The 22,615-nt window shown below is 48.8% G+C and overlaps 1 protein-coding gene across 1 annotated transcript; it reads right to left on the bottom strand.

Moving 5' to 3' along the window:
- Nucleotides 1–666: 666 nt before the first annotated feature.
- Nucleotides 667–13,652, bottom strand: LOC130456856 (stanniocalcin-1). The gene is made up of 4 exons (XM_056814418.1): nt 13,285–13,652; nt 9,345–9,487; nt 6,989–7,200; nt 667–3,556 (listed from the first exon to the last, which is right to left on the bottom strand). The coding sequence occupies exons 1-4, from the start codon at nt 13,400–13,402 to the stop codon at nt 3,286–3,288; spliced, it is 744 nt and encodes a 247-aa protein (XP_056670396.1). The 5' UTR covers nt 13,403–13,652; the 3' UTR covers nt 667–3,285.
- Between the last annotated feature and the right edge of the window lie 8,963 nt (nt 13,653–22,615).

Raw genomic sequence — 22,615 nt, forward strand, 5'->3', positions numbered from 1 at the left:
GGAACCTTAGAGAGAAGTGGGACAAAGCTTTCATTTTATAGAAAAGGAATGACTTCCCTTACTTGTAACTAGATGCCCATGTTCATGGAGATGGGGCGTGAAGCGATTCCCCTAACAATCACACCTAAGCTGGGGAGTTGTGGCGACTTTGTAGAAAAACCAGAGTTTGTAGCCATCACCATAAAACATGTAATATATTTTCTGCCTATAGGTGGCAACCCTTGTATTCGTTGTTAATCCTGGTGGATCAGAAAAGTGTGTAGAGCAGAATGTAATTTGAAGAGGGATTCCTGGCTCATATTTAAAGATAGAAGGAACTTTCAAGACAATCTGTCTCCACTTCCGTGTTTTACAGAGGAAGAAACTGAGGTCTAGAGGAATTGACCAAGGTCACATAGGTGAGGGGCAAAGCTACAGAGAAAGGACCAAGAAATCATTCATTCATTCATTCATTCATTTCCCCCAACGTTTAACTTCCCCTAGGAAAGACCCCTCCAGAATGCTTCTTTACAAAGCTAAGATGCCCCAAGAACAAGACTTGAGAGTCACCCCCTTTTAGATCACCAAAGCTGGCTCACGGATGCCTATGGGATGAAGTCGAGGACACTCTTCAAATCATTCCATGGGAAAATGTCAAGAAAAACAATTAAAGACACCAAAGAGGGCAACAAATAAAACTTAACACTTTATTTTTTTTTGTCTCAGAAGGAATTCACTTCATATTAGGCTATGGTATCTTTTAATTATAAAAATAAGCAAAGAAAATAACTTGCATCTCTCATTACCATGATATGTTTTAATAACCTTTATATGCACATGGAGCTTAAAATGTAATTCAACAATAAATAATGACATATGCCAGATATGCTCACTGTTTATTCCAGTACTCAGCCCCAACCCCCTAAATATTTAAATTATAAATACATTAATGTAAATATAATGGCACAAAATTTTCTAAAGTGCAACCAGATCACAAGAGAAGAATCATGCAGACAGGTTGAGATCTGCCCTCAAATCACTCTGGGCAGGGAATGCAAGACAAAAACTTTGGAACAGTAGGTATGGAGGAGACGGGGAGGAGCAAGAACAGAGGGGAGAAGCAAAAAAAGAAAATTGATACATAAGAATTGCTTCTTTCCATAAATACATAAATTATATATGTACACATATGTATATATACATATATACACACATATATACATATATGCATATATATATATATATATTTTTTTTTTTTAGAGGGGGTGTGAAGGAACCACAGCAAAAAGAAAGAATTCCCATGACTGATGTAAGACATTCCCCGGTGATTTCACTAAATCCCAATTGTCCCATTGGGATCCTAGCTCAGTGGGATGGCTAGTGTGGATATGGACACACGAGCCATTAGCTTTTCTTGTTTAGAGAAGTCGACCCTACCTGATCAAGGGGGACCCAGACTATGGTTCACCCAATGTCCAAAAAAGATGACGCAGTGCCCATTTCTTTGGGAGTGGAGAGCTGGAGGTGACCCTTCTGGTCAACAGGCTCAGCTCATTGCCGAGTGCCCCAAGGATGGGCTTCATGGGGGATTGGGGGAAGCAGGCTGGGGGGAGGAGGAGGGGCAGCAACATTCACACGGCTGCTTTGGGTACCTTGGCAGCAAGTGATTAGTTTAAAGGCTTTGTGGTAAGGTTGGTTGTATTGCTTTCTCTTTTGCTAGAGAGCTCTTCTGCCCTTGTCCCTTCTCTCTTTGGGAATCTATCAGATGGGGTCAGCTCCTGCATCTATTTCAGGGAGAATGAAGCACCAATAAGCAAGTTTCGAAGGCCTGACCTATGGGCAGCCATGCCTGGGAAGGACTGCCGTGGTCAAGGACAGTGGCCTGGAGAAATTTCTGGACATAGATCGAGAAGTTCCTCATGATACGGAAGCCTTGGGAGTAAACTGATGAAGCTATCAGCTCTGGTTTGGGGATTTTATATCTTTATCTCTATCTTTCTCTCCCTGCAAAGCCACAATGCCATCCCCTGTCAGCCATCTGGCGAGGGCCGGTGATGTGATAACGAATAGACGATGGAAAAGACCAGAGACTTCCATTAACGCCGGATGGCTCAGGATGATTTGAGCCCTGTCAGCCCCTTGCCCTTCAGAAGAGAGAATGATGAGCTACTTGTCTCATGCCCTCACCAGCCTCTTGCCACGGGGGTGGTCTGCCCAATAGCTACAATTGCTAAGACAGGGGAACACACTGATCCAGTTTGCCTCCCCTCGCCGAGTATGGTGGACAGTCGCCTCCTTGCCAGATTTAAGTGAGCAGCCTTAGGTCTGAGGGGGTCTAACGAGGAGGCTGAATCCTTGCCCAGGCTGCAGAAATGCCAACCCAGTTTAAGAGGAGCCCAACTCGGCTTCCGAGGCAGAGGGAAGCTACGTCTGCCCCCTTCGTTACAATTAAAGAGGGGGGAAAAGGCCACAAAGAGTACGTCTTTATCTTCTTGTCATGAGATAAGTGACTATTCCCAGAAGAGAAAAAAACAAAGCTACGTCATGAGGCTAAATCTCTAGGCAATAAAGTTATTATTACTTGCCGCTCGGGCGAGCAGCCTTCTCTGGTATTTATTTACAGGGTGTAAGTCCTCAGCTCTTTACATTCCACAGTTAGACCTTAAGATATGCTAGTTTTTAAGACAATTGTTCAAGAGACTTTTAAAGCTCTGAGCGGTTACAGTACGTGGAGAGAGGAGTCTGATTCTCTATGGAAATGCACAACGTGACGGGCCGGCCGGAGAATGAGGCTCGAGCCCAAATACAGAAGGAAGCAAGGTCGCCGGGGACCCACAGACTGAAAGCACAACATTCATATTCGTCCATGGCCAGCACAGATTCATAACACGAACGAACTCCATTGGGCATCTCTCGGCGTGGGCGAGACGGGCCTCTAAGCCTCGGGGGACGACTACTCTAGGGGGCTCCACACCTTCCACGGGGGACAGCACGGGTGGACGCAGGGGTCGGAGGGCGTTTGGGGAAGGGCACGGACCAGGGCGGTCTCCATCGGGGAAGAGGCTGTTCAATGCTCGGGACGTGGCCTTTGCAATGGTGGGACACGGGACACAGAAGTCTTGTTGCATGCAGTTGTCTCTAAGGGCTTGGGGGTGGGAGGGAAAGGAGGGCAGAAAATAGGAACTACTTTGAAATGAAAAAGGTGACAGAATGAAAGGAGAAAGGAGGCACAGTACACTCAGGACGGGCACATCATCTCCCCTAAAACGAATAGCTTGGCAGGGGGGCCGCACGCCCCTGCCTCGGTTACTCGCTCTCGGCCGAAGTGCGCTTGGTGTAGGAGGGGGTGGCGCCCTCACCTCGGAGGCTCTTGAAGAAGATTTTGAGCTTCTGAGGCTCGGCGACTCGCCTTCTGTTGAAGTCGGCCCGGGGCTGTGCTTGGGCACAGTGGTCCGTCTGCAACAGCTGGAAGAGACTGGCCATGTTGGGGCCGATCTTCTCCATCAGGCTGTCCTTGATTTTGCTCACCGTCCTCTCGTCACACTCCAACAGGCTACGGACAAGTCTGTTGTAGTACCTGCAGGAGAGAAGAAGGCGATTCTCATAACTAAGGCCGCAGAGGAGGGCGGCAGGGATGGCCAACGACTCATCAAAGGCTCCAGGGAGGTGGTGAGAGGACTCCACTGGAGAATGGAAAGCTTTGGAATTGGGAGAATCGAATTCGATTCCCTGGGCTGGTGCAGTATACAAATCCAGCCTCAGACATGCAGTAGTTGTGTGACCCTGGGCAAGTCACTTCATCCCCATTGCCTAGCCATTGCTGTTCTGTTTCTTCTTGGGGACATCTACCCAATGATGACCTTGGTCCCCTTGTCCAAACCCACTATTTCTTATAGATAAAGAGGATCTGGGTTCAAATCCTGATTGATGTTTACTATCTATCTAATCTCAGGCAAATCACAACCTCTCTGGACCTCATTTTCTTCACCTGGAGGTTCTACGAGAAGCCTCCTATTTCCAGGTCTGTGACCCATTATCCTTACACCTAGCACAGCACATGGCAATCTGAGCTGCTTTCCAAGACCAGAGAAAGACAAAAGAGGTCACCAGCCCTGACCCCTTGGCAGCCTTCGAGTGAAGTCCAGAAGCCCTTGTAGGCACCTATTAAGTGTCAAGAATGGTGGTAACCACTGAATCCCAAGGTGGGCCAACACAGCCCTTTTAAGCGCTTTATTGTTTGAGACTCGACAATCTTGGGACTATTACTGTCCCATTTTACAGGTAAGGAAACTGATGCAAGCAGAAGTGATGCAACTTGCCCAGGGCCACACAGCTGGCATCTGAGGCAGCATTCAAACTCAGGTTCTCCTGATTCCAAGACCATCATTCTCCAGAACACACTGTGCTAAGAGCTGGCAATACAAAGAAAGGCAAAAAACGGTCCCAGAGCCTTAGTTTCACCATCTATAAAATGGGAAGAACACTTTGAGACCCTTCCTCACTGGTACGTTGTAAAGCCCCAAAGGTCATTAATTTAGAGCTGGATGAGGAACAGGGCTAAATGGCTTGCCAAAATTACAGAGGGAGAAAGTGGCCAAGGCAGGATCTGAACACAGATCTCCTGACACATTTTAGTGTCTGGAACATACAGACTCCCAATGTATGCAAAAAGCCTGTTAGCCTTAGTTTCACCATCTATAAAATGGGGAGAAGAACACTTTGAGACCCTTCCTCACTGGTACGTTGTAAAGCCCCAAAGGTCATTAATTTAGAGCTGGATGAGGAACAGGGCTAAATGGCTTGCCAAAATTACAGAGGGAGAAAGTGGCTGAGGCAGGATCTGAACACAGATCTCCTGACACATTTTAGTGTCTGGAACATGCAGACTCCCAATGTATGCAAAAAGCCTGTTACACGCTTTAAAGGGTTAGGGTCTCAAGGGGTTAGTGTGTGTGGCTCCCGTCAGTCTAAAGGAATGGAGCCTTGAGTAAAGAGGAGCCCCTGGGGAGGAAGATCCTGGTTCGAATTCTCTTCCTCTCCTGTGACAAGTCCACCATGAAGGGTTAGCTCCCCCGGGCTTGGTAAAGAGTCGCTCCCAACTTTCTCACGAGAACACAAGTTTCAATCTGAGCCCAGGCTTGGGCTCCTTTCGGCCCGGAGTCCATGCTGCTTAGGAACTCAGTGTGTGAAGATTTATAAATAGCCCTTTGTTTCCCTCGATCAATATTATTCTCCTGTTTCCTGTCCCCTGTCCATGCACCAGAGAGGTGGGAAGCGTCATCGGTGACACGCACTGGCTCTGGAGCTCCCTGACCCTCCGCTGCCTTCCCTGACAGCCCCAGCTGGGTGCCTTTGGTGGCGGCCAAAGGCTCCCTCTGGCTGGGCTCAGCCCACGGGGTGGGCACCTGCCCTCCCCTGCCTGGCCCTGCTGCCTGGGCAGGGTGGGCTGCTGGGGGAGGCTCTGCCTCTCCTCCCCCACCTGACTTCAGATAAGTCACAGGAAAGTGGAATGGACTGTTAACTACTTCCTTTTCTGCCTGCGTGCCAACTGGCACAGGCTGTGTGTGTGTCTGTGCTGAGATTGGGCTGGGAAAGCAGGATGTTTCAGGGGAGCCGAGATCTCGGCGAGCGCAGGGCAGCCCGGCAAGGAACCGGAAAACTCTGCCCTTCTAAACAGTCATAAAATTAGCTGGTTCCAACAAAAGCACTGGGAAAAAAAGGGTTCTTTGAAAATGGGGGGCTTCGAATGCCAACTCTGGCTTCACGGAGACCTGCCCCACAGAAGCTGGGTTCAAATCCCAGGGCTGCCAGTTACCTACTTTGGGTAAATGACTGACCCTCCCCTTGGCTTCAGTCTCCTCATCTGTAAAATGGAAAGGGTGAACTAGATGGCTCTAGGGGTCCTTGGCAGCTTTAGACTGATGAGCTGACAGGCAACAGAAGAGGAACAAGAAGGAGAGGAGAGGGAGAGGGAGGGAGAGAGACAGAGAGACAGAGAGAGACAGAGAGAGAGAGAGAGAGAGAGAGAGAGAGAGAGAGAGAGAGAGAGAGAGAGAGAGTCAGAGACACAGAGACAGAGTCAGAGAAAGAGAAAGAGAGACAGAGAGAGAGTGTATGTGTTGATTCCGGGTGAGATTCAGGGTAGAATTCTCAGGACTGGCTTCAGACTCTCTTACCCCATGCAGTGTAGCAGTTAGCAGTAGGAAGACTTGGGTTCAAATCCTACCTTTGAGACTGGTTAGTTTTTTGACCCATAGGAACTCTCTGAGACTGTAAAATGGGGGCAGTAAAAGCACCCCTGTCTCAGGCTTGTTGTGACATAAAGTACTTGGCAAAAATGAACTATGACATAAATTAAATGCCTATTATTAGCAGCTGAGCTTGGAGTCAGAAAACCCTTAGCTCAGTTTCCCATTCTGGGTAAATATCTACATTTACCTCTCCATGACCCATGTTCTTCCCCTTTAAAATGGAAACAATCTCAGGATCACAGATCTAGAAAGGACCCCACACCCCACAATTTGCTCAGAGAGGTTAAGCAACTTGCCTGTGGTCAGACAGTACATAGATACTGAGTCTGGGACTTGAGCTGGAGCTCAAAGGCCAGTAAACAGATGGGAAAAGTGGGGCCCAAAGAGGGAGGAGGGCCTTGGCCAACTGAGGAAACTGAGGCAGAGAGAGTGTAGGTGATGTGTCCAGGGTCACATGGTCAATGTGTGAGGCTGGATTTGGATGCTCTACCCATTGCTCCATTTTGCAAGTCACTTTACTTGTCCAGGTCTTACTTTTCTCCTCTGAAAAAGGAGGGGGTTGGACTGGATGAGTTCTAGGGTCACTCCCTGGTAAGACATGCATCCTACATGCAGTGCAAGCTTCAGGAATGGTCAGCCCCAAACTGCCTGCCAGTTGGCGGAAGGCTCAGCACAGAATTCTGGTCTTGCCCTTTGTCAATGGTGTCTCTTCCCTCCAACCCTCCCTCCTCACTTTGGCTTAAGGAGTCATGGCGCACCTGTTGGAATAGTGACTGGGCAGCTGGACCACTTCAGTGATGGCTTCCGGATTCCTCTTGGCCACGTCGCAGATGTCCAGCTTGCGGTAACACTCCTCTTGTACATCTGAGATCATCCGCTGGAAGGTGGAGCATCTTCTAATGGCCAAGAAGACCTTGGACGATATGCCGTTGGCGATACACTTCAGACTTTCTTTAACGAAGGCCTTTCCCTGGAAAGTCCATGGGGAAAAGAGAGATTTAGCATAGGCTGGGATCATTCCACTCCATAAGCATTTAGTAAGCACCTACTGTTTACAAGGCATTGTGGGAGGTGGAGAGATACAACATAGATAACAGCAAATAATTCGAAAATACATTTGAAGCACGTTTAGAGGATGCCAACAATTGGCAAGGGCATAGGACAAGGGCTGGAAATGAGGAGCGACCCTTATGGAGTAAGATTGGTCCTTGAGCTGAGCCTTGAAGGAAGTCAGGGATCCTACAAGGAAAAGGGGAGGAAGGTATATATTTCACGTATTGGGGACCAGCTCAGCAAAGACAATGAAATGGGAAATGGCTTCTGCTGTGAAGAAAAGCAAGATGGCCATTTTGGCTGGACTTCAGGGGCTGTAAAATCTGCCTGGAGTCAGGTTGTGAAGGGCTTTCAATCCTAAAGGCAATAGGGAGCCCCTGAGCCTTCTTGAGAAGGAGAGAGCAGGAGACCTTTGCTTTAGGAATGCCACTTTAGCAGCTGTATGGAGGCAAGACTGGAGAAGGGAGAGGCTGGAAGCAGAGAGCACTTGGCAATAATCCAGAGGAAGAATTTTATGACCCAAGCTGGTGGGTCTCCTTGCCCAAACTCTTGATTTGACTGGTGAGGAAACTGAGTCTCAGGGAGGTGGGGAAACTTGCTCATGAGCATATAGGGACTTAGCAGTGGAACAATTTGAACCTGGGTCCTCTGACTCCAGGGCCATTCAATAAGCATCCCTTCTAGGGGCTCAGGTTTCACTGAATCCCTTTGTCCCACCATAGCGGACCCTTCTGTATCTCTGTCTACTTAACAAAGTCCTCCTGGCATTCTGGGAAGGAATGATTATTAATAACAGCTATCATTAGTATGGCCTTTCAAGGTCTGCAAAGCTTTCTACAGATATCTTCTCGTTTGATCCTCATAACCACCTCGGGGTGTAGGTGCTATTATTATCTCCATTTTACGGAGGAGGAAACTAAGGCACAGGTTATTTGAATGATTTGCCCAGGATCACACAGTGAGTAAAAGTCTGGAATTGCTTTTGAATTGAGCTCTTCCTCCAGGGTCAGCTCTCTATTCATAGCATCACCTTGCTGCCTCATTATTAAGAGACAGACAGCCAAGTGGCGGTTAGCTAGGTGGCACAGTGGAAAGAGCACCAAGCTTGGAGTCTTCCTAAGCTCAAATCCAGCCTTAGGTTCTTCCTAGCTGTGTGACCCTTGGCAAGTTGCTTAACCCTGATGGCCTCAGTTTCCTCATCTGTAAAATGAGCTGGAGAAGGAAATGACAAACTACTCCAGTCTCATTGCCAAGGAAACCTCAAAGGGGTCACAAAGAATTGGATGTGACTAAAAAAATGACTAAACCACAGCCAGATGGGGATAAAATGCTGAACCTGGAAAACTTAGCTTAGAATCTTCCTCTGACCCTTGGTAGCTGGGTGACCTTGGCCAAGCAAAGTGGCCAAAGGGGCCTCCAGGGCTCTCCTGCCTCAGTCTCCTTACCGTGTCCCCATCCTACTAAAGCAATACCCTCCAGGGCCCATGGACATGATGATGCTGGCAGTGAGCCATCTGAACCCATAGAAGGACTCACAGGAATTTTTAATGCGCCTACTCTAGTCCCCCCACTCCCCTGCCCCCAATCCCCTTGAATTGGCATGAGAAAGGAAGACTTCAGAAGCCATTCAAGATCCCTGCAAGGAAAGAAACCCATCACTTCTGAGAGCGAAAACTGCCCAGGACCCAGTTCTTCTCCCCAGGAGAAAAGCTCTTTTGAAAGTTCATAGGCTTAGAACTTGCTCCCTTAATGCCATCCCACCATCTGTTTAGAGCTGGAAGGGACCCGAGAGGTCAGAATTCCCCTCCTCTCCCCCTCAATATTACAGAATAGGAAACTGAGCTTCAGAAAGAGTAGCAGAAGTAGCCTTTGATGCTCTCATTCCCAATACAGCCCTTTCTACTGTGCCATGATACAGCAGTGGAGGGTAGAGTCAAACCCTTGTGCCAAAAGGGCTTGGGTAGGGGAAAGGGCTAAGGGAAGGCAGCCTCCGTTCCTTGATTGGACCATTTGCCTCCACGCCCTAAAATGAGGGGACCCTTCTTCCCCAAGCCTCCTTACCTGAGTATCAAATTTCGCAGCACTGTATAGGAAGGATTTACAGATGTCATACATCCCATCTGTGTCACAGGTCGTATTTTCCAGGCACGCAAAAGCCCCACAGCCCACCTGCAGAGCAGTGTTGAGGCATCGGATCACTTCAGCTGAAAAGAGGAGGAAAAAGCATGGATCAGTGGGGCAGGGGGAGGGATTCAGCCTGGGCACACTGGTGGGACAAATGAAGCCTCTGGAGGTGGAGTCTGGCAGGTATCTTAGGGAGGGAGTCCATGGTATGGGAAAGCAATGGGAAGGGAATAATTATTTTAAAGCATTTTCACAAATATTAGCTCTTCTCACCCTTAAAACAACCCAGAGAGGTAGGTGCTATTATTTTCCTATTTTACAGATGAAGAAACTGAGGCAAACAGAAATGTCTTAGCCAGGGTCACACAGCTAATACATGTCTTGAGGTCATATTTGAACTCAGGTCTTCTCGATTCCAGGTTCAGTCCATGCCTCTGGGATGAACCCCAGAGATAAATCAGCTATATCATCATGGGAAGAAGGGGAGAAGGAATACAAAAGAGAGCAAGGGTCCATAGCTCCTCATTGGAATGCCACAGAAAAGAAAAGCCCAGATGCTGGCCTACAGGGGACCTCAGAGGGTACCAGGTCCCTGGGCTTGGGGGTCAAGAAGGTCAGGAGGACTCAGATTCCATGTCAGACATCACCAGCTAGGTTGACCTCCGGCAATTCCTTTCTCTACCTCTAAAGTGAAAGGATCCGAATGGATGGCCTCCAAGGACCTATGAGAAGCCCACAGGTGACCTAGTCCAAGGTCATCCAAGGACATGATGCAGAGCCAGAATCTGAACTCAGGTTCTCTGATCCCCAATCAAAGCCTTTTCCAACTGTGGCACATGTTTAATTCCACAGAGGAAAGGAGGGGGGTAGCCTCCCTCCCCCCTCAAAGAACCTTGGGTTCTTGAGTCAGAAGATACATACACCAGCTGTACCCCTTTGGCCAAGTAATCTACAGCACCTTTTCTGAACCTCAGTTTGTTCATCTGTGAATGGGGTAATAATACTATCCACACTCCCTAGCTCACTGAGCTGTTGGGAAGAAAGAACTTTGCCCAATTGTTAGTAGTTATTATCTACACCACTGCTGGTGCCTTAGGCTGAATGGAATTTCTGAGGCCATTAAACAAATCCATTCCACATCAGAAGAAAGGGATTCCCAAGAAGATGAAGTGACTTGCCCAAGGTCACATAGGAAGGGAACAGTCTGAGGTAGACTTTGAACCCAGGTCCACTGACACAAGAGTCTGTGATCATTCCACCATCCCACAGTGTCTCCCTTCTCTTTGTTTGAATAAGGCATTAGGAGGCCTTCTAAGTTGCCAGCCTGGGCTCAGAAAGCAGCCCAGTGCTTGCACTTAGGTAAGAAGGAGGAGGAAGGAAACTGGTCAGTTTGGCTCTAGAGCCTATTCAAGAACATGCTTCAGAAGAAAAGCCCCAATCTCTGATTTCATTGATGGGAATCAGGAACTCCTCTGGGACTTGAGTCTTACCGGGACACTGGCAGCCTGTAAATTAAGTGCAAGAGGGCAGAATCTGAACCCAGGTCTTCTTGATGGAAGGGAGGAAGGAGGGGAAAGAAAGAAAGGCTTTGGAGCCTGAATATCTCTATACGGATTCTTGCTTTGGACCTGGGACCAATCGCTCCCCAGGCTCTGGACTCCAATTTCTCCTCTCTCAGATCAAGGGCTTGACTAGCTGCCGGGAATCTCCCAATGGGGCTCCCTCTGGCCACTGGGCAGAAAACGATTCTGTGTGCTCACCTGGGACGGATCCCCGGAGCCCCGCTTGGAGAGAAAATGGAGCTAGCTGCTAGCTGCTGGGAGCCTTCGCTCGGCCCCCCAAGAAGGACTCCGGCTCCGAGTAACAAGCACCCCCTCATTCATTCATTCATTCATTCATTCATTCATTCATTCATTCATTCATTCATTCATTCAGCTTCTCTTCCTCTCCCTGAAGCCACTCTAAACCTGATTTGGGAGGAACGCAGGTGTGGAGTAATGAGTGCAAGCCGGAGAAAGCCGCAAGCTGAGAACTTGCAGGAGGGCTTTGCATTCTGGATAAGATCTCCCATAAAAGTAATTTTTCCCCTCCAGAAGGGGAGGGGGAGGGGGGAGGGGGAGGGGGGCCGCGTTCTGGCAGGCAGCTCAGCTAAGTGCTCTCCGCAGCCTTCATTCCACAGGATTCTCCCCGGAGATCAAAAGCTTCCCGGGTTCGGTTGGGCTTCCCCGCCCCACCCCCTCCCCAGCCTCTGGGATGCTACAAGTCATTTCCCTAATTATAGATTTCCACGGGTTCAAATTATAACTTTGCTCGCAGCAGTTTTAATATGCATTAGAGCTGCTATTGTCTTAGGCAGGCTGGAGTGGGGAGGGAATCGTTGAATTTCTATAGCAACCGAAATACAAAAGGAAATGGGACCATTGCCCAGAGACCTACTACTCTTCGGTGGAGGAGGGGGGAGGGGGGAAGAAAAATCACCGGGGTCCTCTGGGAAGGAGGAAGCAGGGCAGATTCTGGGGAGAAGCTACCCATCTGGCACCTGCCGTCAGCAGGGCGTCTTCGGTTCAAATCCGGCCTCCGCCACCTACTAGCTGTGAGATCTGGGTTCAAATCCTGCCACTAATTAGCTAGGTGATTTGGAGCAAGTCATTTCACCTGTCCTAAAGGGGTCAGCCTAGATGATCCGAGTTCCCCTCCAGATCGAAATCTCTAAGCCTGGGATGCTTTTCCCTTTCTAGGCATCAGTTTTCTCCTCTGCAATAGCAGTGTTAGATGTTAGATGATGCCGTCTCCGGACCTATTCTAGCTCGAAATCCCCAATTCTGCATCCGTGCTGAGCTTGGGGGGAGGCCGGCTGGCTCGGGAATCGCAGAAGTCTAATTTGAACCCAAGCTGGGAAGCTCACTCCCTCGGTGACCTTGAGCGAGTCACTTCCCAGCATGGAGTCTCAGTTTCTTTATCTGGGAAATGAGGGGCTTGGGCTCGACTCTCCGGGAGGGGAGGGGGACTGGGGGTGGAGGATTTCCCGGAGGCCAGGGTGCTCGGGTACCTAAAGGGAACGAGGGTGTGGAGCGGCGTCCACGCCGACTTCTAGTGACCCTTAACCCTTTAGAGACAAAGGCAAGGAGCAAGTGCCTGCTTCGGAAGCCAGGGCTGGAGAGCCCTTTCACTCAGAGAAATAGCTGCAGTTTGGGGGGGGGGGGGGAGGAAAAAGAAAAAAAATTCAAGGGTTTCTCAGTCATGTGATGCTCGACTGTTTCTATACGAGGGCTGGGGAGAGGGAATGTGCTTCTCTTTGAATTCAGCCTCGATGACCCACCATCGTCACTCCGAAGGCTTCAAGGGGTTTATTTATTTATTTTTTTCCTGCCCATTTTAGCATGTGCTCTCCGCAAGGCCCAGGATGCCAAGTGCTTTTTTTTTTTTCCCTCCAGAGAGGGGCTTGGGTTGCATCAGCCTGTCGAGGTCTCACCTTCAGAGGCAGTCCCGGCGAAGCGCAGAGAGCGTGCCTGGAAACGCTCCCCACGCCCCCTCCCCAGCCCTCCTCCCAGCCGGGTACGTGCCAGATAACAGGCGATCAGCCCGAGAGGCTTATGCAACGAAATCCCCCCTCGGCCCGGGGCTCGCCTCCTCCCCGGCTTCTCTGTCAGTCGCATTGAAATTCGCTAGACAAAGGCGGTCCGTTTCCTGGGGCTATTGGATTACCCCCGCCGCCGCCGTAGGGCCGTCGGGCATGGAGGAAGCACGTTTCGCAGCCCCAAGCTTGCCGGCCGGCACCGGCAGCCGCAGACAGTGAGCGAGGAGAGCCAGGGCACGCAGGGCGGGGGAGGGGGCAGGGAGGGGCTACGGCAAACGAGGTGCCTGGCCGGCCGCTTACCTGAGCTCTGAGCTGCCACCCGGGTCTTCCTGGGGCTCACCGAGTCATTCTGCTCCGCTTCGGTGGCTGCGGAAGCGCCGATCACCAGCACCAGCAGCACGGCGGAGTTGTGGAGCATTCTCTGAGAAGTTTCCGCTAAGTTGTCCGGGTTTTTCCCCCTGTCCCCCCTTCCCTCCTTCTCCTCCTCCTCCTCCCCCCTCCTTTCCTCCCGGTCTCTCCCGGCTTGAGAGAAGACGTGGATCTGGATGCGTTTGCAGGCTGAGGCGGGGAGCTGGACAGGCTGCTGGCGGCGAGCTCACAGGCGCTGCAGCCACTGCGCGGAGGCTGGAGGCGCTGGCACCTCTGGCTTGGACAAAACTGGGGGCTCGAGAGCGGCACCCAGGGAATTTATAGCCGCTCTTATCGCTCCCCGGGATCGGGAGCCAATCAGAAGCCGGGCCGGTCAGCCAATGAGCGGCCACACACTCATTCAAGTGCTGGGCCCTGGACTTTGGAGAAATATTTTCCAGCAGATTTCAGTACCTGGTGCCAATATTTCGTGTGTCCACGGATGGAGGGCGCGCGCGCGCGCCTGTGTGTGTAGGAGGGGGAGGTGGGGGATGGAGAACTCCCCATGATTAATCTCCTTCCAGGAAATGGCATGGAAACCTCGCTTATCATCCTCGAATTTTCCCAAAGAGGCCCCCCATTTTCTCCTCTGCTTTAGGAAACTGAGGGGTAGGGGGAGGCTAGGGCGGTGGGGTGGGGAGCCGAACCAGGGCCCTTTCAGGGCTCGATTAACCAAGCCATCCCAGGATTAAGCCTAATCTCAAAAGCATACTCCTAGTGTTACAAGCCCCACACCTCGCGTTCCTCCCTCCCACGCCCATCAGCGCTCACATGTTCTCAGCCGGATCGATGAGCTTGAGGCAGCAGGAAGACGTGGTCCCCCGTGCGTGGAGGATCACGAGGCAGGTGTAGAGGGAGGCAGCATTGGGCTGAGACCAGGAGAAGAACTAGGTCCTGGGATCAGTTTAGCAGCCAGGGAGCTTAGGTTTCAATAGATTCTCTCTCTCTCTCTCTCTCTCTCTCTCTCTCTCTCTCTCTCTCTCTCTCTCTCTCTCTCTCTCTCTCTCTCTCTCTCTCTCTCTCTCTCTCTCTCTCTCTCTCTCTCTCTCTCTCTCTCTCTCTCTCTCTCTCTCTCTCTCTCTCTCTCTCTCTCTCTCTCTCTCTCTCTCTCTCTCTCTTCCCCCTCCCTCCCCTTGCGAGTGTGTTTAGATGCCTAAAATAAAGTGCATTGGATTACCAAGGAAACAGTTATCGATATACATGCGAACATACTGTATACACACATATGTGCATGTGGGTTTATATATGCAGATATGTGACACAGAGACATGATGCAGGCTGCAAATCTACACATACATAATCCAGTTGCATGGAGAATAAAGTCTGAGGGCAGGAACTTGGGTTATTCTTACACCTGGTGATTACTGAATGCTGAATGAATGAATGGGGTGACCTTGGAGAAGTCACTCTTCCCCTTTTCTGAGCCTCAGTTTTCTCCTCTGTAAAATGGCTGGTTCCTAATTGGAGCTTCGAGGGCTCTGAGAAACCTCTCATTTTAGGGAGAAGGAGGCTGAAGCCCAGATTGCCCGATGTCTGTCACCCAGACAGTAGGTGAGTTTTGCCTGCGCTCCAAAAGCATTGCTTTTTCTGCTGTATATACCACTATTAGATGGTCTTGGAGGATCCTTTTAGCACTGATGTTCTGGGATCCTTCCACACTCCAAGCATTAGTTCTGCTGACTTCTAGGCAAGCTCCAGGAAATCATCATCTGTGCCCCATCCTTTGCTTCTGGAGATGTCCTGAGGCTGATGTCACTGTGCCCGATGATGAGCCTGCCACCTGGACACTGTATTCTGATAAAAGCATCTGAGGGGACAGATGGGTAGCTCAATGGATTGAGAGTCAGGCCCAGAGATGAGAAGTCCTGGTTCAAATTTGACCTCAGACACTTCCCAGCTGTGTGACCCTGGGCAAGTCACTTGACCCCCATTGCCTAGCCCTTACCACTCTTCTGCCTTGGAGCCATACACAATATTGATTCTAAGATGGAAGGTGAAAGTTAAAAAAAAAGCCACCTGAACAGTAGTCTATAGCACATGAAATCTAAAAGAAGAAGAAGAAGAAGATAGGGGGCAGCCAGATGGTACAGTGGATAGAGTTTCAGGAAGATTCAACTTCCTGCATTTAAATCCAGCCTCAGACACTTAATAGCTGTGTGACCCTGGGCAAGTCACTTAACTCTATTGACCTTATCTGTAAGTTTCTTCGTTTCTGGCCATCTGAATTTCCTCATCTGTAAAATGATCTGGAGAAGGATGTGGCAAGCCGCTACAGTGTCTTTGCCAAGAAAACCCCAAATCGGTTCACAAGTCAGACGTGACTGAACAAAAATAAGTGACATGTCCAGGAATTATTTCTGTTTGTTGTCATTGTTGCTGTTCAGTCATTCAGTCATGCCCGACTCTTCATGACCCAGTGGACCATAGAACATCAATAATAGCCATGGGGTGTTTTCTTGGCAAAGAGACTGGAGTGGTTTGCCATTTCCTTCTCCAGGGGAGTGGGCAAGCAGAGGGTTAAGTGACTTGCCCAGGGTCACCCAACTAGTAAATGTCTAAGGTTGGATTTGAACTCAGATCTTCCTGACTAGGTCTGGCTCTTCAATCCATTTGGACGCTATCAAAACAGGTGAAAGGGGCAACATGAATAATAATACTAATTGTGATGATTCATCTCTCCAGAGTGATTTCGAGGGTGCAAGACACTTTACATATATGATCTCATTAGATCAGAGGATCTCCATTCAGTACACGCACAGGCATATGCAGCATCATTTAAATCTACAAACACACACACACATTCCAGTGTGAGACAGGAGGGACATCCAGAGGGTTACAGAGGGAGGGTTTGTGCCTAGCAGTTTCAGAACATCACTCTGACAGTGGCCACTGCAAACCCAAAGCTGCCAGGGACGGGCTCATTTCTGGGGGGTCTTGGGCAGAAGCCGAGGATGTGCAGGAGAGAAGCTGAGAAAGCTGAGCTGGTTTAAGGGAGAGATGACGGGCCCTTAGTGAAAGTCAGGTTGTTTCTGAAGCTGATGGGCCTGGGAAGGGTTGGGGGCTGTCTATGCACCAGAGCCTGGCTGTAATTCCCCCAGAGCCAAAGAGTCCCGCCCCAACGGCTATGCGATCTGGGATGAGGTGGAGGGATTCTCCTGCCAGTGGCTGAGTGTGCTTTGTGGGGATGGAGGTGAGAGGGCTCAGCACCAGGGACTGCAGGGATTCCAAAGACTTCTGAATGTCCCAAGAGAAGAGAGAAGAAAGCCCCTGCCAGGAACCCAGCTCCTCACCTTGGCCTCTGAGCCTGTCCAGCCTCCTCCAGAACTCAGCCTGGAGGTCACCTCCCACACCAATTCCCTCTGGGTCAATTTATGGAGGACCTACTGTGTTCCAGGCACACTGCTCAGCTCTGAGAACACAGATTGGTAAAATACAGTCCCTGCTCAGAAGGAGCTCATTGTCTAATGGGAAGAAAACATTTAGCTTTGAATGTACAAGCTACATACATACAAGAGAAAGTACAGGTAATCAAGATGAGGAAAACCTTGGTTCCTCATATTTGCTAGTGCTTTTTCTTCTCTTAATCATTAATTTGTTTGGTTCCTCCCTCCCTCTCCTTCCTCCTTTTCTTCTTCCTTCCTTTCCTTCCTTCCTTCCTTCCTTCCTTCCTTCCTTCCTTCCTTCCTTCCTTCCTTCCTTCCTTCCTTCCTTCCTTCCTTCCTTCCTTCCTTCCTTCCTTCCTTCCTTCCTTTCCTTCCTTCTTTCTTTCTTTCTTTCTTTCTTTCTTTCTTTCTTTCTTTCTTTCTTTCTTTCTTTCTTTCTTTCTTTCTTTCTTTCTTTCTTTCTTTCTTTCTTTCTTTCTTTCTTTCTTTCTTCCTTTCTTTCTTTCCTCCTTCCTTCCTTCCTTCCTTCCTTCCTTCCTTCCTTCCTTCCTTTCCTCCTTCCCTCCTTCCTTCCTTCCTTCCTTCCTTCCTTCCTTCCTTCCTTCCTTCCTTCCTTCCTTCCTTCCTTCCTTCCTTTCCTTTCCTCCTTCCCTCCTTTCTTCCTTCCTTTCCTTTCCTCCTTCCTTTCCTCCTTCCCTCCTTCCTTCCTTCCTTTCCTTTCCTCCTTCCCTCCTTTCTTCCTTCCTTTCCTTTCCTCCTTCCTTTTCTCCTTCCCTCCTTTCTTCCTTCCTTTCCTTTCCTCCTTCCCTCCTTTCTTTCTTCCTTCCTTCCTTTCCTTTCCTCCTTCCCTCCTTCCTTCCTTCCTTTCCTTTCCTCCTTCCCTCCTTCTTCCTTCCTTTCCTTTCCTCCTTCCCTCCTTCCTTCCTTCCTTTCCTTTCCTCCTTCCCTCCTTTCTTCCTTCCTTTCCTTTCCTCCTTCCTTTCCTCCTTCCCTCCTTCCTTCCTTCCTTTCCTTTCCTCCTTCCTTCCTTCCTTCCTTCCTTCCTTCCTTCCTTCCTTCCTTCCTTCCTTCCTTCCTTCCCTTCCTTCCTTCCTTCCTTCCTTGCTTTCTTCCCTTCCCTTCTGCCTTACAATCAATTCTAAATATTGATTCCAGGGTAGAAGAGCAGTAAGGGATACACGATTGGGGTTGAGTGACTTGGTCAGGGGCCCACAGCTAGAAAGTGTCTGAGGTCCAGATTTGAACCCTAGATTTCCTGTCTTTGGGCCTGGCTCCATTTCTCCAGTTTTCTGATACCTACTGCCCTCGGCTCTTGGTGCTGTCTCCAGCTTGATGAAGGATAATTCAGGAACACAACAGAAATTCCAAACTGGTCCACTCCATGCCTGAAAAGTGATTATCTCTATGATATACCTGATACTTAGTTACCCATTATTTTCCCATATAGCCGTCTCCACTTTCAGAGAGATAGAATTGTTTTGGTTTTCTGACCCTTTAACCCAAGTTTTACTGTTCATAACTTCCACCCAGTAGTCCTGGTTCTGACATCCAGGGACAAGCAGAACAAGGACGAGCCCACTTCTTCATGAAAGTTCTTCAGTTCATCCATATGGATGCCTTCTCCACTGAAACAGATTACAGCTCCATTCCTCTCACGTCATGACGGCCAAACAAAATGAAAGTCATCATCCTGGGGGCCACTGTGACCCTGAGCCTCTCCACATTTAGGAGAGTGCACGGTATTGTATCCTGTGCCCACAGGATCCTATACATAGAGCTTGAAGGCACTCAAGGGGTTCACTTAGTCCACTCTCATCATCTTCTACATCTATCCAAGGCCAAGGCAGATAATGAGTTTCCTGAAGTCATGAAGCTATTAGGTAGGAATATAACATTATGAATGTAGAGTTGGAAGAGAACCAGAGGTCATTTAGTCCAACCTCATCATCTTCCAGATGAGGAAACTGAGTCCAAGAAAAAGTAATGAGTTGCCTGAAGTCATATAGTATTAAGTAGTATTGAAAGGTTTCAGATTTAGGACTGAAAAGGATCCTTGAGACTTTAAAGTTCAATCCTCTTATTTATCCTATTTTTTAAACCCTTATCTTCTGTCTTAGAATCAATGCTGTGTATTGGTTCCAATGCAGAAAAAAGGTAAGGACTAGTCAATGGGAGTTAAGTGACTTGTCCAAGGTCATACAGCTAAAAAGTATCTGAAGCCAAATTCGAACCCAGGACCTCTGATTCTGGAGGAACCAGTGCTCTTTCTACTGTTTCACATTGCCCCTGAACCTTTTTTCTTGCACCCCAATGAAAAATTCTCCAAGAACTCAGACTCAGCTTTCCAACATAAATTTGGCATAGTGGTGCACTTGACTGGAGTGTTGGTGGGGATGGAGAAGATACATGAGACAGGAAGTCAAGGACCAAATGATTCATCTGGGAAGAGAAGATTTATTCAATGCGTGTGAGCATCTACACATGGAAGCAATTGGGAAGCAGAGCTGCGCATAGCCAGAAAGGGAAAAAGAAAATGGTGCCTGGAGTTATCAGGGATGGAGTCATGGAGGAGGAAGGACTTCAGCTGACCTGGGCATGGAGTTAGTTCCAAGAGGCAGAGAAGAGCAGGGACAAATGTATCGCTTCTCCCTCCCTTTAAGCTAAGATCAAGGGTAGACGGAACATTCTTCCCGGTACGTGACAGGTTGGACTAAATGACCTCTTGGGTCTCTTCCAACTCTATATCCATAATGCTATGTTCCTACTTAATAGCTTCATGACTCCAGGCAACTCATTACCTGCCTTGGCCTTGACTGGATTTGAAAATGATGAGGTTGGACTAAGTGAACTCTCAAGTGCCTTCAAGCTCTGTATGTCTAGGATTGGGCACAGGACCCAGTTTTACAGTGCCGGGCCCTCTCCTGCGGGTAGCGTCCCAGGGACACAAAACCCTGGAGGTGGGGATGGAAGGTGGCGAAGAGGCAATACCAAGCTGGCTAAGTTCGCATGAAGACTGAGTGTGCCACAGACTGTCTTCTGCATCTTCTGCTCCAATCCAAGTTGGTCCAGCCCAACCATGGCCTCCAGGGACAAAGGAAATCATTAGCGTGGAATGAGATAATGCCTGTAAAGGGCCCTGCAGTCCCCAAGGCACCATACAAATAAGAGCTACTATGAAGACTCGTTCTTTAACAAAGTTGATGGAGGAGGTGATGGAGTTCACAGTGGGCTGAACTTGGAGTGAGGAAAGACCAGAGTTCAAAGCCCGGCTCTGAAGCTCCTTAGCTGTGTGCCTCTCCGCAAGTCATTGGACCCTTCGGAGGCTCATTTTTCTCATCTGGTAAAAGAAGGAAGGAAAAAAAGGAAACAAATATGTAATACGTCCCTACTATGTGCCAGCTACTTGGCCCAGTGGATAGAGCTCTAGGTCTGGAGTCAAGAAGATTTCTCTTCTAGAGTTCAAATCCTGCCTCAGATACTTTACTAGCTTTATGACCTTGGGCAAGTCACTTTTGATCTTGGTTTCCTCATTTGTCAAATAAGCCAAAGAAGAAAATGGTGAAGTACTCCAGTGTCTTTGCCAAGAAAACCCCAAATGGGCTACGAATAATCAGATATGACTGAAGCAACTTCAAGCCTAGAGGTCTACCTACTGTACCACCAGACAGCCTAAAAGGGACAATAGCAGCTGTACTATTTATCACTATCGTGGGCTATTGTGAGAGAAGGGCTTCAGATAGAAACTTTGGTGTCTTAAGTAAATATGAATAGACATTCCTAAGTGTGGCTCCTCTTCCTCCCCTTCCCCCCTTCTTATTAAACCCACCAGCCCTTGTACTGCTCATAAATCATATTCACAGGCCATAGTCCTGGAAGGGGCCTTCCAGATTATTGAGTTCAACACCATCCTATTGCTAAGAAGTAAACTGAGGCATGGAGAGAGAAAATGATGTGTCCAAGGCCACAAATCTTTTCCGTGTCAGAGCCAGGATCACTCATCTCTCATCAGAGACTCCTCTGGAAAAAGTTGCATCTGAATTAAGAAGATTTTAGCCAAATATCGGAGCTGAGTCTGTTGACGGGGTGGGACTGGTGGCAGGAAGCGAGGTTGCTCTCAGACCCTGACATGGCCCTGACTATCTGGTGGGCCTGCTGGCTGTAGACGTGGCTGTTGGTTTTGACTTGGGGAAGCTCTAGTCAGAGATCGAGCCAGCTGCTTGGTGACACCTCCTGGGCAATGCCCAGCCAGCTGGCATTGGTTCGGCGAGAAGAGAAAGCCAAGACATCTCAAGGCCTTTGTTGCCTTTGGCTGCCTCGAGGGTGAGAGAGCTGTGAGTTGTTTGCCTCTGAGACTCGGCTCAGGTGCCATCTCCTTAAAGACTCCTTTTCTTCCAGCTCCTCTCTTTGCCCTGCTCCCATCCCCAAAACGCTTAGTTCCAATTTTATTGACTATGCATTTTACCTATCCTTATCTGTCTACCCATTGCTTCCTCTGCTCATTGAGGGTCTCCCCAGCACCTGGCAGAGGATTCCTGCACACAGTCGGTGCTTACTAAATGCACGTCGAATTGGGTTAAGACGAATGGAAGCTCTTTGAGAGAAAAGGCCATTTCCATTTTTTCTTTGTAGCTTTAGAATACAGCAGGTCCTTAATAAATGCTGAGCTCAATGGAAGTTCCTTCTTTTTTTGTCTTTTTTTTAATTATATTTTTTTATTTTTTATTTTTTTAAATATATTTTATTTGATCATTTCCAAGCATTATTCATTAAAGACATAGATCATTTTCTTTTCCTCCCCCCCCACCCCCCATAGCCAACGCGTAAGTCCACTGGGCATTAGATGTTTTCTTGATTTGAACCCATTGCTTTGTTGATAGTATTTGCATTAGAGTGTTCATTTAGAGTCTATCCTCTGTCATGTCCCCTCAACCTCTGTATTCAGGCAGCTGCTTTTTCTCGGTGTTTCCACTCCCATAGTTTATCCTTTGCTTATGAATGGTGTTTTTTTCTCCTGGATCCCTGCAAGTTGTTCAGGGACATTACACCGCCACTAATGGAGAAGTCCATTACGTTCGATTATACCACAGTGTATTAGTCTCTGTGTACAATGTTCTCCTGGTTCTGCTCCTCTCGCTCTGCATCACTTCCTGGAGGTTGTTCCAGTCTCCATTGGAAGTTCCTTCTAATGGAAGCTTCGTAAGTATTTCCAGAATGACTCCTGTTTGAGGAGCTCCCAAAAGTGAAATTGTTAGATGGGATGGAAAGAGAAGGAAACGGGTCCAGAGAGGGCAAGGCCTCCTGGGAGATTGAGAGGCAGAGTCAGGAGCAGGACAGGAGCTCTGGACGCCCAGGCTTGCTACGATCTTTCTGTCCCTTCACTCTAGGTGGAGATGATCTGGCAGTGGGGAGCCAGAGGCCAGCTCTGAGGTTCCTTACCTTTGCCTAGACTCTCCCCTTCCCTTGGTTTTGTTCTTTGGGAGCTGAGAAGCTTGAGGGGCCCTAAAGGGAACCGCCACTGCCATTTACATGGGGCTTTAAAGTAGCCAGAGAACTTTATAGCCTTCGCATCTCCATCTTGAGGAAGCCTCGGAGAACCTGAGTGACCCATCTAGGGCTAAACAGCTGGTCACCATCAGGGCTCAGATCTCTAACGGACCCCAAAGCTTTACACCATTGAACATCCGGCTCTCAGCTGGGAGCTACACACCTTCCTGAGCCACTGAGAAGAGAAAACCTTCCAAGGCAATGACAAATAGGTACTGTATGGAGACACATCTGCAAGCATCTGTATGCTTTCATGTACACAGTAGACATACATGTATGCACAGCTATTCAGATCT

The sequence above is a fragment of the Monodelphis domestica genome, chromosome 1 (genome assembly GCF_027887165.1).
Source record: "Monodelphis domestica isolate mMonDom1 chromosome 1, mMonDom1.pri, whole genome shotgun sequence".
In the NCBI taxonomy this organism is placed as follows: domain Eukaryota; kingdom Metazoa; phylum Chordata; class Mammalia; order Didelphimorphia; family Didelphidae; genus Monodelphis; species Monodelphis domestica.